Source organism: Rhizophagus irregularis, chromosome 5, assembly GCF_026210795.1.
Source record: "Rhizophagus irregularis chromosome 5, complete sequence".
Classification (NCBI taxonomy): domain Eukaryota; kingdom Fungi; phylum Glomeromycota; class Glomeromycetes; order Glomerales; family Glomeraceae; genus Rhizophagus; species Rhizophagus irregularis.
This window is the reverse complement of record NC_089433.1, coordinates 3,240,454-3,256,161: the sequence shown is the minus strand read 5'-3', so window position 1 is coordinate 3,256,161 and position 15,708 is coordinate 3,240,454. Positions and strand designations below refer to the sequence as shown.

The 15,708-nt window shown below is 26.2% G+C and overlaps 3 protein-coding genes across 3 annotated transcripts; 2 read left to right on the top strand and 1 right to left on the bottom strand.

The window, feature by feature from the left end:
* Positions 1-3,368: 3,368 nt before the first annotated feature.
* Positions 3,369-3,776, top strand: OCT59_025239 (uncharacterized protein; the record flags this gene model as incomplete). The annotated part of the gene is made up of 1 exon (XM_066137132.1): positions 3,369-3,776. The coding sequence occupies one exon, from the start codon at positions 3,369-3,371 to the stop codon at positions 3,774-3,776; it is 408 nt and encodes a 135-aa protein (XP_065991961.1).
* Positions 3,777-8,050: 4,274 nt separating this feature from the next.
* OCT59_025238 (uncharacterized protein) lies at positions 8,051-10,191 on the top strand (the record flags this gene model as incomplete). The annotated part of the gene is made up of 10 exons (XM_066137111.1): positions 8,051-8,197; positions 8,267-8,419; positions 8,481-8,709; positions 8,805-8,858; positions 8,948-9,040; positions 9,116-9,186; positions 9,266-9,436; positions 9,623-9,809; positions 9,875-9,924; positions 9,991-10,191. The coding sequence occupies 10 exons, from the start codon at positions 8,051-8,053 to the stop codon at positions 10,189-10,191; spliced, it is 1,356 nt and encodes a 451-aa protein (XP_065991960.1).
* A 1,985-nt stretch (positions 10,192-12,176) lies between these two features.
* Positions 12,177-14,041, bottom strand: OCT59_025237 (uncharacterized protein; the record flags this gene model as incomplete). The annotated part of the gene is made up of 6 exons (XM_025333014.2): positions 12,177-12,351; positions 12,423-13,174; positions 13,257-13,564; positions 13,660-13,711; positions 13,789-13,887; positions 13,964-14,041. The coding sequence occupies 6 exons, from the start codon at positions 14,039-14,041 to the stop codon at positions 12,177-12,179; spliced, it is 1,464 nt and encodes a 487-aa protein (XP_025164142.2).
* Between the last annotated feature and the right edge of the window lie 1,667 nt (positions 14,042-15,708).

The following is a 15,708-nucleotide window of genomic DNA, read 5'->3' as shown; positions in this document are numbered from 1 at the left end:
TTTATTATTGATTTAATACAAAATATCTATATAATTATAAACAATCTCACAAAAAAAATTCGTTAATATCAAAAAAATTTTTCACAAATTTATTAGTCAGAAATAATATTGAAAAAATCAATCTCATAAAAAAAATTCTCATTAAATCGAAAAAAAAATCTCAATAAACAGAAAAAGTTCTCACTAAATCAAAAATTCTCACTAAAAAAAAAATTTTCACACGAATTTATTAGTCAGAACAATATCATTGACTAAAAAAAATCTCACAAAAAGCCGTAGGACATAGTTCTATAGTCTTAACCTAAACCAAAAAAAAGAATAAACTATCCCTATAAAAAATTTTTATCCGAATATTTCCATTATTTCTTCATGTCTTCCGTAAAAATTCTGTGAAAATGATACATTCACGGATATCCGTGTTAGCGAGATGAAAATTTCCATGATTTAAGGCTATAAATTCCATTAAAATGATGTATTCACGGAAAAAAATATGGAAAGATAAAACACGGATCAGATTTTTTACAGGGTATATTTTTTGGGTTAAAAAAAAAATCCAAAATTTTGATAAATTCCGATTAAAAAAAAACCCCTAAAAAAAAATCCAATAAGAATAAAAAAATTTTGGTTAAGTTAACCAAAAGAAACAATAATGATAAAAAGAGGGATAAAAAATTAATAAAAAAAAGACTAAAAAGGTAGTTTCGGTTTTTTAGTAAAAATTATTATTATAGAAATGGTTCGTGGTAACTAAAAGAGTGGAAATGACCGCAAATAAATGCATAAGAGAAATTATACTTTTTTTTTGTTAGTATTAAAATCCAGTTAAAATTTTAATTAACTATAAATGTATTAGTTTAAAGATTGGCTATCGTAGTTAGTTAATTATGATATGATAATTACGAAATAGATTGAACGCAAGAATATCACACTTTTCAATATTACACAATTCAAATTATTTATACCGGGTAATCTAAATATGACAAAATTTTTTTAATTAGATAGATAGATAGATGATGGGCTGAGATCCGGATTTCTTAGCTTTAACATTCGAAAAACAATATCTGAAGGTACCATATGTATCATCGAAAAGAAGAAATCTGTAATCTAATAAGGATGTTTAATTAAAATTAAGCCGTGTTTATTAAAAGCTTTGACCGTTAAAAAGCCTTGATCATTAAAAAGCCTTGATTATTAAAAGCCTTGATCATTAAATTAAATAATTTGATTAAATTTTTTATTATTGTTAATTAATTAATCCGTTATTATTTTAAAATATTAAAACAAATATTTTTAGTTTACATCCGGATATGTACAGCATAAAATATACAATAAATAATAATAAACAAATTTTTTATAAAATCTAATCAAATGAACTGGTGGCGTCAAAAGATTTGAATTTAATTGACTCATAAAAGATGGCTGAGATCCCGTTCACAACCTCAATCGTATAATAATAAATCGACCAAATTCTTAACAGTATCACGCTTTGCTATTTATAATAAGTTTAAATCATGAGCTGATGTAAAAAAGGAATGAGGTTAAATATCACATGCACTATATTTAGTTTTTTACGGTCTTTAAACTTTAAAAATAAGCGGTATCAAGAAAAATTCGCGAGAATTTTTCTTAAAAAATCGTAATTTCAATTTATTTAAACTTTAAAAATAAGCGGTATCAAGAAAAATTCGTGAGAATTTTTCTTAAATTCGTTACTAATCGGTCTTTAAACTTTAAAAATAGGCAGTATCAAGAAAAATTTGCGAGAATTTTCCTTGATACTGCTTAATTTTTAAATTAAAACCTTAATTAATACTAAATTAGCTAAAGCAGTATCACAGAATTATATAAATTTATATAAACCAATCTATCTAATCTCATTAAAGAAGCCCCATGTAAAAAAAAATGTTGATCCGTGTTTTATCGTTTCATGTTATCACAGAATTTTTATGGAATTACAGAGGAATAATGGAAATATTCAGATAAAAATTTTTTTATGATGGGCTTAATCAGTTTCCCGTTTTTTCTAGTAATTATACGAATTGGTTGGCTTTGTGCCACTCTGACATATTAAAAAAAAATACTTGATCATCTGTATATTTAAATACCAGTTTTCATCCAGTTTTTCACCCGATTTTAGTCTCACACTATTTTGAAAATAGTGATATAGGGTCAGATCATATTATAAATAAATATTTTTTTTCGCTCTTTTTTTTAATTCAAGCAATCATTTAGTATTGAATTCTATTTAATTTTTATTTTATATTAGATCATTATTTCATATATTATGTATTTTAAAAAAAAAATTTTTCCATTCATCTAAATCATTATTTAGTTCTTCTTTATCTATTATATAGTAAGTTTAATTAATTTTAATAAATCCTACACAATGGTCAATAGCACATACATCAATAAACTCATGAGATTCATTTCCCAAAAATGACAAAAGTCTTATATTATCTTCTTTAACTAATGGATAATTAGATATATGCATAAGCCAAAAATACATATATTTTTATCAAACTATTTACAGTACATACCATCAAATAATTAATTCTAGTTCAATCATAATTTCTTCTAATTCATTTTGAAGAGAATGACTACATAAAAATTAATAATATCCATAAATACTAACATTTGATCATAAATATTGTGTTACTGATTTCTTAGATAGCCTATGCTATATTACGCAATTAATTTTCCTATATGACTTTATTTGATTTATGTGCTACTGATTTCTTAGATAGGCTATGCTATATTACGCAATTTTACGCAATTTATTTGATTTATGGCTTGTGATTTTTAAATTTTAGACTGTTTATGGTCGATATTATGCAAATCGTATGACGATTTTAACATGGTGTCCAGTAAATTAACTTTTGTTTTACCTTATTTAATATTAAAAATTACTATGTGAATGAGAAATTAATAAAGTAAAACAAATGTAGACTTAAATAACTTAAATATCAATTTATTGGGTAATTTTGGTATTACAAACCATTTTTAAGCAATGAAGATTATTAAATATTTAGCATTTAACGTAAGAAATGCAGTAAAAAAATTTTTCCTATTAGAATGGTAGTTTTACAGTCAAAAATAAACATCTAAATACCAGAACAAGTAAAAAGCCTCAAGATAAGCTGGTTGATTTCTAATTAAGTATTAAAAAAACTACTACCAAAAAGCTTAAATACCAGAATGAGTAAAAAGCCTTAAGATAAGCAGATCAACTTCTATTTAAGTATTAGAACCAAGTAAATTTTCACACATTATTTAAATACGCAAATTTTTTTTTTTAAATACTTTTTTTCACGCAAATTTTTTTTTACTCACACTAAGTACTCTTTTATTCACCAAGCTTTTTTACAAAAATGACTGAAGATAACGAAAGTTTTTCAGTCATAGAAAATAACGTTACTACAAAAGATATACTCAATAATATCGATAAAAGCTTTGGAGTCATCACTAATCTATCAAATTTTTTAGTTGAATTAACACGCACTCAAAATGACACGATAAATGAATTAACTTGTAATCAGGATAAAACAATACATGAGTTATTATGCATGGTAAAAACGTCAATATCATCATCATCACCACCGACATCATTTACGTCATCGTCACCACCACCTTCAATATTATCATCATCATTATCATCGTTGCCCTCATCATCATCTCCACCATCTTCATCTCCGTCATCATCATCATCATCTCCGCCTCCGCCATCATCATCTCCACCACCAGTACAACTTTATTCGGCGAAAGATATAAAAATTTGACCGACAACCAACTGGATTTTACCAGTGGAATTTTATAGAGATCCCTGCCATATTTGCCTATATTACGGACATGGATTCAGAAATTGTCCGAATATAATTTTTACAGCACAAGAACTTCAGAATATTTGTATAAAGTGTTGGGGACCAATCCATGGAACATCGACAAATTGTACTAATGATCGGGTCACACCTCCGTTTAAAGAAGATTATATACAACCAACACAATTAATTCAAAAATTTTTTTTATATACAACCAACACAATTAATTCAAAAATTTTTTTTTAGGTAAGATTTTTAGATTTATACTTTTTGATTTTAATAATATATTAATATATTTTTTTTTATTACCAGTGGAATATTATAAAGACCCCTGCCATATTCGCCTACATCAGGATATTAAGAAAACGTAAATAAATCCATTGATAAAAGACGGAAATTTTAATGTATTAAACAATGTGATAATCATTACTATTTAAATATTGAACAACCTGTTGATCATTTAAGCATTGTTTAATGTCTTGTTTATTGGATCGAACAACTCATTGATTATTTAGATATTGTTCAACGTCTTGTTTTAGCGAATTTTATATTTCATAAAAAATTTTCTGTTATTTTACTTATTTATTTTGTAAATATATTTTTAATATGAATATTAAGAAAATATTAGTTCAAGGAAATATTTTTTTTTTACAAATTTACCGTTTACATTTATAAATTGCTTATTCTTTATACCTAATTACGTTATACTTTTAAAACATAAATAAATTTATAAAATACTCATTAGATTTACCAAACTGAGGAATAATATGAACTTGTTCAACAATAGAATCTACTGCTATAACGGTAAATGTTGAAATACTCTTCATATACGGGCAATCATATTTAAGCAGTTTATGTGAATTATTATTTTTAAAATCGTACCATTGAATAAGTGCTAATTCTTACTCTTCATGACCGGGAATTTTTAAGCTAAATAGCATTAAAAGCTTTATTTTATATAAAATTAATTTAGTTTTTTGATAATAAGAAATAAACAAACAAAATAATAAAGCTTGAACTTACTTTAGCGAAACATAATCCATTAAATGTATTATATGTTTCAGCTTCTCTTTCATCCATATTAATTGCAATACTACTAAAAGCAGGTAAATTATAATAGTTGCTTTTAGCTCGTATAGTATCAGTTCCTCCAATAAATGCATTAGTATACCATTTTATAATGGTTGCTTCAACATCATCTTCAGTAATATCTTGAATCATATCGAAATATTGATTTAAAGAATCAATTAATACATCAAATGCCTTCTCAGCTTCAAATGCCAAAAAATGTTTAGTCTTATATTCATTAACAAACTTGTTAAAATCAGATAATACGAAACTATCTTCAAATCCTCCTAATACAGAACTACTACGATGACGATGTTTAATAAAAGGTGAAGGTGATGTTATCCTTTGAAGATATTTAAGAATACTATCATGTCGTACCTAATATTATTTAAAATAATTATTAATAATAATAATTTATAATAATTCATAATGTACTATTAAAAAATTAACTATACCATTTTGACTATTTGTGAAATTGCATCCCGACGATTACTCATTCTGTAAGGAATTTTGACACAATATTTGTGCAAAGATTCATAAGTATCAGTTGAGAAACCATTTATTGCTCCATATTCTCGTACAGAAGTAACAATATGGTAACACCAATTGTGTAATTTTGGATATCTCATTTCAGTATCTACAATTGGTGCAAATAAGGCAAGAAATTTTTTTGCCCAGTCAGTAATCATTTCCTATAATAAATTAAAGTTAGACATATATAATATATTCATGTTCAAAAATTACTTTAAAAAATTATAAATTTACCTGAAAATTATTAAGTTCTGAGTCTGTAAAGGTATCTTTACGACTAAAAATATACATCTTATTCCATGATAAAAATAAATCAACAAGTTTTTTATCACATTGTTTCACTTGATTTTGGTTTAAATTTGACTTATATTTTGCAATAATTAAGCCGTCAATAACGAAAATTAATTGCTTCATCATATTTCGAAATTCTGCTGCTGTGAAACGTGCAATATTACCAAGACCATGTTTAAAGGATTTGAGTCCGGAAAAATGTGGTATTTCTGCTAAACGTCTATTAAATTCATCAATTCCTTCTTCACCACAATGCAATTGAATATATTTGAGAGTAAAATTAACTTGATAATTAAATAAACCCAGATCGCAATGGTGCATGCGATCTGGTACCGCAGCACTATAAATGTTTAATTCACTATCAAAAAAAAAAAACTTAGTTTATTTATTTATATTAATTAATCAAATGCATCATTGCTTACCGAAACTTCCAGAAAATATTTTTTGTTGGATGAATAGAATATTCATGACAAATATTAGCATCCAGAATAAATTGCATATTATTGGGTGTTCGCAATTCTATTTGAGAATGTGATAAATCAGGTTTATTCAACTCATCAATTGTGATAGTGCAAATATGACATGGACGCTTGCATATAGAAGAATTGTAAGTTAAAGTCAATGCAGCATCTTCAGGTAGATCACCTATGAATTCAGAAAGGAACGGAAAAGCCCAAATTATTTGATTATCAGTTACGATGTCCAAGCCACTTTCTAACTTTTCATAGATTGGTTTTGTCATGATATCAAAACAATGTTGATATAACATTCTTTTAGCAGATGCAAAACTTTTTTTATTATCTTTGCGATTGTGAATTTGTTTTAATTTAGGTAAAAAACCCAGCAAAGCTTTTGCATCACATTTATTTCTACGCCAATTGGGAATATTTTCCAATGATAAATAAACAGGATGTTCTGAACTTTTACCAAGATGGTCCAGTGTGATGGCATCAGAATATAAAATTATGGATAAAACCTTTTTCACACTCGTTCCAAGTAAATTTTGGATACGTTCCCACCACATCCCAGACCATTGTTCTCCATATACACGTTCATGATGACCATCATCATTATTAACAATATATTCTGGTAAAAAATCCCATTGACAGTGTTTCAGAATATCAGCATTGGATAAAAGTTCTTTAACAGCATCAAAAATGGGACGATGATGAAGATAATACTCTTCATTTTCATATTCTAATATTTTTGTTTTGAGATATAATAAATGTTCTATATTCATAGAATTAACAAACTCACGTCCTTGTGTAGTATTTGCTGGTAAAATTACATTTTCTCAGAGATAATGTCTTCGAAACCACTTTAATATATCGTTTCCAGCTGAATTAGAAAAGTGATGTGTTGATACAAGTTTCATAAATTCAGCATAAGCAGTATCAGGAAATTGAGGAACACTATGATCTGAAACGGATCTTGTATCAATTGAAGTTATTTGATAGGTTATTTCAGGAATCCGTAAGATATAATTGTTGATATGTTCAAAATTGGGTTCTTCTTCAACTTCAAATTCTAATATTTCGTTAGTATTATCTACATCACGTTCATCTACATCATATTCATCTACATCATGTTCATCTATGGCATAAATTTCGTTTACGGTAAAATTATCTTCATGTTCATCTTCCTTTTATAATATTAAATCGTTGTACAAATAATTAATATAAGTTACATTACATTTGTGATCATATCAAAAAAAAAAAAATACATCACAAATAAAAAATTTTTAAAAAAATACCATCTCAAATGTTATATTTTCGTCAGAATAATCAACTCTTATATCTTCCACAATATTATGAGAATTTTCCGTAATTCTGTTTAATATTTCCCAATAGGCCTGACCTTGATGTGTTTTTGTATGTTCACGAAGTGCAGGTCGACGTGAAAAGGTTCTTTGACATTGTTGAAATGGGCAAGTAAACATTTTCTATTAAGTTAAAAATTTTCGAACTACAATATTGATTATAATTATTAATTAGAAGCAGAAAACTATTAATGGGTGTAAAAAGTAAAATGTGACAGTATACCGTGGAGTAAATAGTAAATTGCGACAATACACTATGGTGTAAAAGGTAAAATGTAACAATACACTTTAAGTTTTATTGAATATAACAAAATGTACGTAATGATTGTTGTAATTGTTTTATTTTCTAAATTTGTCAGAAAATTATAATTATTAATTTATTGATGAACTGATGATCAATTGTATAAATACTTAAATATTTTACACGTCTTACATTTTTTTTTCTTTTTCTTTTTTCAATTTAAAGTAAAAAAAAAAGAAAAGTAACAATATTTTTAATAATTTAATAATTAATAGAAACTTTATAATGACATCTCCAAATTTACGACGCGGTAGAAAGAAAAAAACTGATAATACTACCAGTATAGTGGATAAACCTACTTCTGAATCACCTTTATCTCTTAGAGACATGTTTAACAAGTCTTCAACTAAAAAATCATCTCGCCTATCTACGGTAAACTTTATTAAAATTATTTGTGATAAATTATATATTTATTTAATATTGTTTATCTTTAAATTACAGACTAGGAACTCTAATGTTATCACTAAAAAACAGAAGGATGGTGTTGTATCTACACAAACATCCACATCGCAGAATACGATACCACAAAATTTGCCACTTCCATATATACAACTACCAGATGTTGAAGTTAATTTAACTAACACTAAAAAACCAGTATGTTTTTTGCTAGTTTATTTACCTTATTATTTATTACTAAAATATTATTTAATAACAGATTCAAAGGTCAAATGAACAATTGGAATTACATAATCCAATTGAATTTAATACAGGTAGTACTCACGTTAGTTCAGCCAAACCATCTGCAAGAATAACAGAAAGCCGATCAGTATCAGACAAATCTCAACATCAATCTACGAGATTTGTTTTATCAGAATCAGTAAAAGGCATTTCTAATTCCCTATTGCCATCATCTACATCCGAAGCTATCAAATCAGGAATATCAAGTAAATATCACCTTTAATTTCTATTTTTCTAATTTTATTATTTTATTTTATAAAATTTTCTAATTTTCTAACATGATGAATAATTTGAAATAAAGGTATCAAGCGTAAGAAACCAGAAGAATCAGGACAGAACAATTTATTAACAAAACGTAAGTTTTTTTAGCAATTATTATCGTATGCAAATTATGACGTTAAAATTATAATATTAATTTTTTTTTCTTCTTGTATTACTAATTAGATTTCAAACTTAATTCAAGCATTCAATCTACTCTTGAAAAGGTACTTGAAGAGCAGCTGGCGCAACGTATAACAATTGATAATTTGCAAAAGAGTAATGAGGAATTAAAACGTGAAGTTCTTGAGAATTAAAAACTTTTGCAAAATATTCTTACAACCTTAACATCAGGACCAACTATGATGACTCAACAAACAAAACAATATTTGAAAAGAAGAGATACGAAGCACATGTGGTGGGATGTTAGTATCGAAATGGACTTTCAATTGAAATTTTTTGTTAACGTTAACCTTTAATAATTTAACTCATCTACATTGATAGGCTCCGATGACAACAGCTTGCCATAAATTGTTTCAAGTAAACAAGAACCCATCAGATACAGAAGTTGAACAGGCTTTTAAATTACAAGTTCAAGCGGATTTCCCTCAGAAGATGCAGGAGCTTGTCAATTCAAATGAATGGAATAATTTGTGGAAGGCTATGCATTCAATTGTATGTTTTTTATTTCGTCTATTAGTTTTATTTCATTTATTATATAATAATATAAGAGTATCTGACCTTTTGAATTTATTTATCTATATATACTAGATGTTAGAATATTTTCGAAACCATAGGAGTTTTTATGTTCGAAAAATAAAAGATGCTATTTATAACATCTTTAATTTGTTTTCTTACAAGCTTGATCAGTTTGCTAGCCCTACAGAGATTGTACAGTGGAAAAAGTCTGAAAGAATTATAAAAGCAAGGCACGATCTTTGGAAGAAGATAGACGATAGCGATCAAAAATCACCATGTATTATTGAAGTTATCTTACAAAGAGCTTTTAATAAAGAAGAGTTACAAAACGAAAATAATGTTAAATTTGGTGTTATAGTAGCATTAATGTTTTTAGATCTAACTTACGATCAATTGAAATTTTATCCTCAAAAGTACAGGAGCGAATGAACCAATGGGATTCTAATCCAATTGTACAGAAATGGGTAATTTTTTTTATTCAATTTGATACTTTTAAATTTAATAATAATTATACATATATATTAAATTAGCTTGAAGGTAAAGAACCTTCGGAAAATAATACAATTAATTGTGCTGATAATGATGAACGTGATATAGAATTTTTTAACGATCAGGAGATTGATTTAAATGATGTTGAAAATGAAAATTACAATAATGAAGATGAAATGAGGTATTATTTAGAAGAAAATGACAATATTGAGAATACTGATAGCGATAAGGGTAGTGAATAATAATTACATTTCATTATTTGTATAAAGTAAAAGTATTATAGCGAAAATATTTATGTAATAATAGTTTGTATTGTATGCAAAATATGTATTGTTTATGATCAATAAAACGAAGATTTATTATCGCAAGACATAAAACTATACTAATCTTATCACGTTAATCCAGTCATTGTTCTAGTCACATGATTACGTTGATCCAGGTTAATGTTGATTACATTGATTCATGTAGCGTTAGTTGAACAACTCTATTTTGCATTAATCAACGCCTAATTAATAAAAACGTTAATCAATACATTGATCAGCAATTATTTAAAATCGCGATGATTATTATGCTTGCTTTCACTATTAATATATTAATTATTTTGTTATTAATAAAATTGCCGCTTTTATCAAAATCCTTCTTGAATTTTCGAAATTTGATCATCAACATTAGTCTCTTTGAACAATTAATAGCATCATAATCTGTTAAAAACCATATTAATTAATAAATTCACTTCTTACTAGTAAATAGTAATTAGACTTTATACATATTTATTTGTCATATCACATAGCTAAAAATCACAGATATAAAATCAATTTTACTGGATTTATTATAGTTATGATCATGGGTTGCGGTTAATTATATGCCGATACCCACAACACTTTCATGACTTTTGTATATTTTGTTATGACAAATTATCAATTGATAAAGATAATCTTGAGAAACACATTATTGACAAAAATTGTGAACTTTATATGGAATCCGATTTTAGATTTGAATTCTATAACGCCATTAAATCTTTAGAAAGATTTTTTAATAATCTGAAAACTACAATTAGTTTTAGCAAACTTGACCTAAAAGTAAGCCAGATTTAAAAAATGAATACTTGAAATTAGAAAATGAATTTCTCGTTAATCATAAAAATTTTTTGAAATTAAATGATTACATCAACAAATTCGATAAAAGATCATTACCATTTACTTATCCGCGTCTCAAAAAAAAGAAATAAACGCTTGAACAATAATAATGAATTTATAAATTAGACAAATAAGATATTAATAATTAAAACACTTGATACTTATTATAAAGCATCGCAATAGTAATACGTATCAATAAATAAATTTTAAGAGAGCATCAGATTATTTAATAGTATTGACTTATTAATTACTATTTAATAATACTTATAATACAATATTTTTTACAAAATGCAAATAATTTTATTTTGTTTAAAATATTATTGATGCAAATAAAAGAGATTTCCATATAAGATATTGATATATTCTTATTAAAGTCGCTATTTATATCACATATACAATACTTCCAAAGCAACTTAAAGTACTAAGCATTAATTGAAGTAGTAATTGCTATTTAAATTCGGATTGTATTCTGATGTGAACACGTTACTTGCACTTTTTTGGATTATAATTCATATTGCAACATTTATGGTTGTAAAAGTAAAAACAAGCACAATCATAAGCTTTGCAAAAGTTGTTATAAAGATCATCAAGATTCATTGGAATGGCTTGAAGTTTCGTCCAAAACTCAAAATCAACCTTTAAGAAAAAAATAGAAAAAATCAAATCACAAAAAAATAAAAATAATCATTGATTAAGAATATAAATACAACAAGTTTTAACTAAAGTCATAATTAACATATAGGGTATCTAAACTAGAGTTTCATGTAGATAGTAAAACTGAAAATAATAAATTTGTCGATCATTTATGATCACGTGATAACATAAATCTCAAGTAATATTATCTGTTATTTACAAAATTATTGTTGAGTATAATAGAAGATTTTGCAAAATAAAATGGATTTTAGTTTATCTCAAATTAAGCAATATTTTGAGCTTTACAGAAATTTTCTGGTGCATAAAACTAAAATTTTAAAAATTTATTAAGAAGTTTATATATTAATTTATATATAAATAAAAATTATTGATAATTTGTTAAGTATCATAGTAGAATTTGCAAAATAAAATGGATTTTAGTTTGCATAAAATTTAACTTAAACCCTCTTTTCAAAAATCACACCAGCAGTACTTGTTTCAACTGGTAATGCCGTAAAACCCGTTCCTCTGCTTTCTTCAATTTTACTACTTACTGTACGAAAATTATATTTTAAGATAACGTTATGCATAAAAAATTTAATATTATTTACAGCAAGTTGTCTTCCAGGGCATCTAAATAATTTAATAATAACTGAGTTGTTGACTTACTGTACTACAATACATATATACATAAATATACTCACGTGTGTTTACCATTTCCAAATGTCAAAAAATTTTTAGTGACTTTTGATGCTACATTTATATCTAAATGTCTGAATGGTTCAAATGATTTTGGTTCATCTCGATAAACATCATCAATATAAATACTAGTTATACAATTTTTTGGTATTTGCAATCCATTAGAGAACGTATAATCTTTCTTTACGAGATGGTCAATTCCCGCAACATTTACACTTAATCTTAATGTTTCTCTAATAAAACTATCTAATTTTTTCATATCACTAAGAGCTTCAAATGGAATTATACCATTTACATTCGTTTCTTTATGAACTTTTAATTGTTCTTCATATAATTCTTGCATGTACTCGGGTCTTGATGCTAAACTTAAAATAACATTTGTAATGGCTATTGCCGTTGTATGAATTGATGCAAAAATGATTAGATATATTCTGTCTAAAAGATACGGACAACTAATATTATTAGGATCATGTTCTTCCATTAGATCTTGAAGATGATCATCAGGACGTTTCCAAGAGTCACCATATTTTTCTTTCTCTTGTAAACGTTTACATACTTGCTTTTCTATATGTTTAAGGAGTGGTTTTCGATGTTTAACTGCTGGATTATATAATCCTAATCTTATCTGAATACGATTAACATATTCTTGAAGTCCTGGATAAATTATATCAAGAAATGGTGGAATAGTTAAAAATATCATGCTATCTATTATAAAGTTTGCAAATGAATTTAAAACTTCTTCATGTTGTGATTCCTCCTATAAAAGAAGTAATTTTCTTTTAAAACTTTTTTCTTTCAAAATTAACTAGTATCATAAAAAAAAAAGTATCTATACTTACTTCACCAATAATAATATTTGCAATAGGATCAGAAATAATTTTTGTTACAATTTCAAATAGATTATAAAAAATTTTTGATTCATCACAATCTCCAAAATGTTTTTGAGTTGATAAATAAACCCTTTTTTGCATACGATCAGAATAAAGTTTTAATTTGCTAAAGATCGTGTCTTTAAGTGTTTTTGGTGCAACTGGTGAAACTTTCAGCAAATCTGGACATAATACATCTATCGGAAATCGTTTGTTGAATGCTTTTAAAACATCAAACACATCATCTCTTGAATATACTTCACCAAAATGTTCTTTTCCTACAAGTTTGTGCAGTAATTAAAAAGAATTTATAAATTAGAATATATAAAATATTTTATATTTATGCAAAAAAAAATACGAGCAATCTCTATACCAACAAATACTCTCACTTGACCCCATATATATAGACAAAAGATATCACCATACTATTATATATAATTAATAATTAACGTTAATTGAATTTTTACGCCAAAAAAAAAAAAAAATTCGTTGATATACGAACTTCTTCTCTACATTGTTTAAGAAATTTTTCGGGATTTAAAAAAAAATCAAAAGTATGGCCAATAATTGGGAATTTGTAAGAAACAAGTGGCGGCATGGTCTAAGAAAATAAAATAAAATAAAATTGAGAAAAAGGAGAAAAAGCGATAAAATTCTGTTTAAATCAATTATCTTACCAATTCTGGTTCACGCTTACGCTTTAAAATGTAAAGCGTTATAAACAGAAGGGATCCCAAAATGATCGCTTGATACATTTTTAAGAGAAAAAAAAAACAATTTCGTATATTCAAAGTTTAAGAATTGTGGTTATTTTAATTGCTGTTGACTTTTTATCTTTTTATAGATAGAGATTTTCATCATTTAAATTAAATTATCTAGAGCTAGTTGATACACAGTATGATCTCATTTATATTAAATTATCTAGAGCTAGTTGATACACAGTAGAGGGAATATTTTCCAACGATCACATAATTCCGGCCAGAATTACAAAGTTGAAGGTAAAGCAAAAAGATGAAATAGAAATAAAATAAAATAAATAGTAAAAAAGAAATTAAAAACCTAAAACACGCCTTCGCTGCAGCACTGAGAGAACAAAGATGTCAACTCCTCAAAATCTAAATGCTGATTGGCTTATTCATCCGTCCGGCGCAGCGCGACGGGCTACAGCTAGTTTATCATAAATTTATTATTTATTGATGACATTCTAAATTCGTCATATTATGAAATAAATAGATTTGGTATTTTGCTAAAATTTTTAGTGTTACAAACTAAATTTGTCTCCATTTTGTTAATTATAATTTATCGGAGATATAATAGAGATAGTTTATCGTCATATTATAAAATAAATAGATTTGTAAAATTTTTAGTGTTACAAACTAAATTTGTCTCCATTTGATTATTATTGTAATTTTAATTTATCGGAGATATAATAGAGATTATCGTCATATTATAAAATAAATAGATTTGTAAAATTTTTAGTGTTACAAACTAAATTTGTCTCCATTTGATTATTATTGTAATTTTAATTTATCGGAGATATAATAGAGATAGTTTATCATAAATTTATTATTTATTGATGACATTCTAAATTCGTCATATTATAAAATAAATAGATTTGGTATTTTGCTAAAATTTTTAGTGTTACAATCTAAATTTGTCTCCATTTTGTTAATTATAATTTATCATAGTCAATCGTGGATTATCAATGATTTTCACGGCTGCGCCGTAAAAATCATGATATTCATGCGACACGTTTTGAACTAACGCCCGTGATAAAAAAGTAGACTATTTTATAGTTATTTTAATTATTACTATTTTTTCTTATGTCTTATTATTTTTCCTTTATCCAAGTTTAAAACAGATTTTTCAGTAACTAAAAGTTATAAAATGTCTCAAAAGCACATTATGATATCTGTTTTCATTAGAGTAAGTGATCTTTTGTAAAATGAAATACACCTGATATTTCTATGAAAAATCACGGGCGCCCATTAGTAAACATGGGATATTATTACATGCTCATTAGGATTGTGCGTAATTTTCACATTATATCTTTATTTCATATTAAAATCGAAGAAATTGCAACTGTTGTAGACCAAACTCTACCATGTTCCAAATCATCTAAATTATCGACCCATTCTAATAATGCCTTAAGGCTATCATATCAACGATGAACATCTAATTTAGGCCAATGGGATATGGTTTGATTTGGTCTACATATCAAATATTTTTTCTGCTGTTAATCCAACTGTATGGTCTACAAAAGCACCATGTAAATCTATAATAATAATTTAATTTAATACGTTCGCCCGTGTATGGAATACGTTTCGAGTTACATTTCCGCTAAATCCTACTATGAACTTGCAAAGTGTTAGTTATATTTCGTTTTTCTGGAAATTTCACGAAACTTGATTTTGTAGGAAGC